At 45.5% G+C, this 1,753-nt stretch overlaps 1 protein-coding gene across 1 annotated transcript in view; it reads left to right on the top strand.

Moving 5' to 3' along the window:
* Window positions 1–1,753, top strand: part of FBXO16 (F-box protein 16) — a 32,387-nt gene that overhangs the window by 24,287 nt on the left and 6,347 nt on the right. The window contains 1 exon segment of the mRNA XM_027904443.1: window positions 988–1,093. Coding sequence (XP_027760244.1) covers window positions 988–1,093 — 106 coding nt within the window.

The following is a 1,753-nucleotide window of genomic DNA, read 5'->3' as shown; positions in this document are numbered from 1 at the left end:
CCTTCACACAGGAGAAATGTTGCTTTCTGAGTGTTTCCACCCCTCCTATCCGTGATTTTGGGCTCCCACTGTGCTTTCCAGCATTCCTTCCAGGAGCCCAGAGACACTGGGAGGCACAACAGGGAATTTGCTGCCTGAAAATTCCCTAATTCTGTCCTGTGGGATTGGAATGTGGAAGGGGAAGGAGATCCCTCAGAGGGGCTGATGGACCTGCCTGAGCTCTTCAGAAACCTTCCCAGAGTCTGGATTTTACTCCTGATAGTGGAAAACTGGGGCAGCTGGTCATATCCCAACGTGATTCCCTGCATTTCCACACTGGAATATTCCTGTCCTGCCACTTAATCGTGTTGGCTTTAATAACAGCTGCATATAAATGTCCAACCTGATAAATTCATGGACATCTACAAGGCTGTGGGAGCTCAAGGAGAGCTTGGACAACGCTCTCAGGGACATGGTGGGATTCTGGGAATGTCCTGGGCAGGGCCAGGAATTGTTGGACTGGGTGATCCCGGTGGGTCCTTCCTACACAGGACATTCCATAATTCCATGATTTTATACATTTCCCTTGTTAGATAATTTAGAATATCTTTATATTTAATATATAATTACAGGTAATTACATACAATTATATTGCTATATATAATTATATAATATATATTTTATATGTTTATATATATAACATGGTTTTTATATTTGTATATTTCGATATTTTACATATATTTAGATTGAATATATAATTATATATAATTACATATAGTTATATATCGTTGCATAATATATATTTATATGTATTTATATATTTAAAATTTTTTTAAATGTATGTATTTGTATATTTCGATATTTTAGATATATTTAGATTTGACGTGGTCTCTTCAGCTGTGGCTTCTCAGGTGGCGACGCCGCGAGGGATTTCCCTTTTTTTTTTTTCTCCATCCCAGGGAAGCGATTCCAGAGCTTTTCCTGATCCTGCTGTGTTGGTCTCTGCAGGAGAAGGAAGGGAGGAGGGGGGAGCCCGGACCTGAGCCGAAGGGCAGCCGAGAGGAGAAGGAGAGCGGCGCGTGGATCCCACCAGCTCCGGAGGGACAAATCCCCGGCGGCAAGTATCTCCAGCCTGGAATTGCATCGGCTGGCTCCGTGTCGTGGGCTCCCAGGAATATCCGAGCTGCAAGTTTTCACTTAGGGAAGCGCTCCTGATTGTTAAATCATGGAATTATGGAATGTCCTGGAGTGGGAAGGACCCACTGGGATCATCCAGTCCGGCAACTCCTGGCCCTGCCCAGGACATTCCCAGAATCCCACCATGTCCCTGAGAGCGTTGTCCAAGCTCTCCTTGAGCTCCCACAGCCTTGTAGATGTCCATGAATTTATCAGGTTGGACATTTATATGCAGCTGTTATTAAAGCCAACACGATTAAGTGGCAGGACAGGAATATTCCGGTGTGGAAATGCAGGGAATCACGCTGGGATATGACCAGCTGCCCCAGTTTTCCACTATCAGGAGTAAAATCCAGACTCTGGGAAGGTTTCTGAAGAGCTCAGGCAGGTCCATCAGCCCCTCTGAGGGATCTCCTTCCCCTTCCACATTCCAATCCCACAGGACAGAATTAGGGAATTTTCAGGCAGCAAATTCCCTGTTGTGCCTCCCAGTGTCTCTGGGCTCCTGGAAGGAATGCTGGAAAGCACAGTGGGAGCCCAAAATCACGGATAGGAGGGGTGGAAACACTCAGAAAGCAACATTTCTCCTGTGTGAAGG

Source organism: Empidonax traillii, unplaced genomic scaffold (assembly GCF_003031625.1).
Source record: "Empidonax traillii isolate 1590-97213 ecotype Southwest subspecies unplaced genomic scaffold, ASM303162v1 scaffold1060:size1239554, whole genome shotgun sequence".
Lineage (NCBI taxonomy): Eukaryota > Metazoa > Chordata > Aves > Passeriformes > Tyrannidae > Empidonax > Empidonax traillii.
This window is presented reverse-complemented; position numbering and strand designations above follow the sequence as displayed.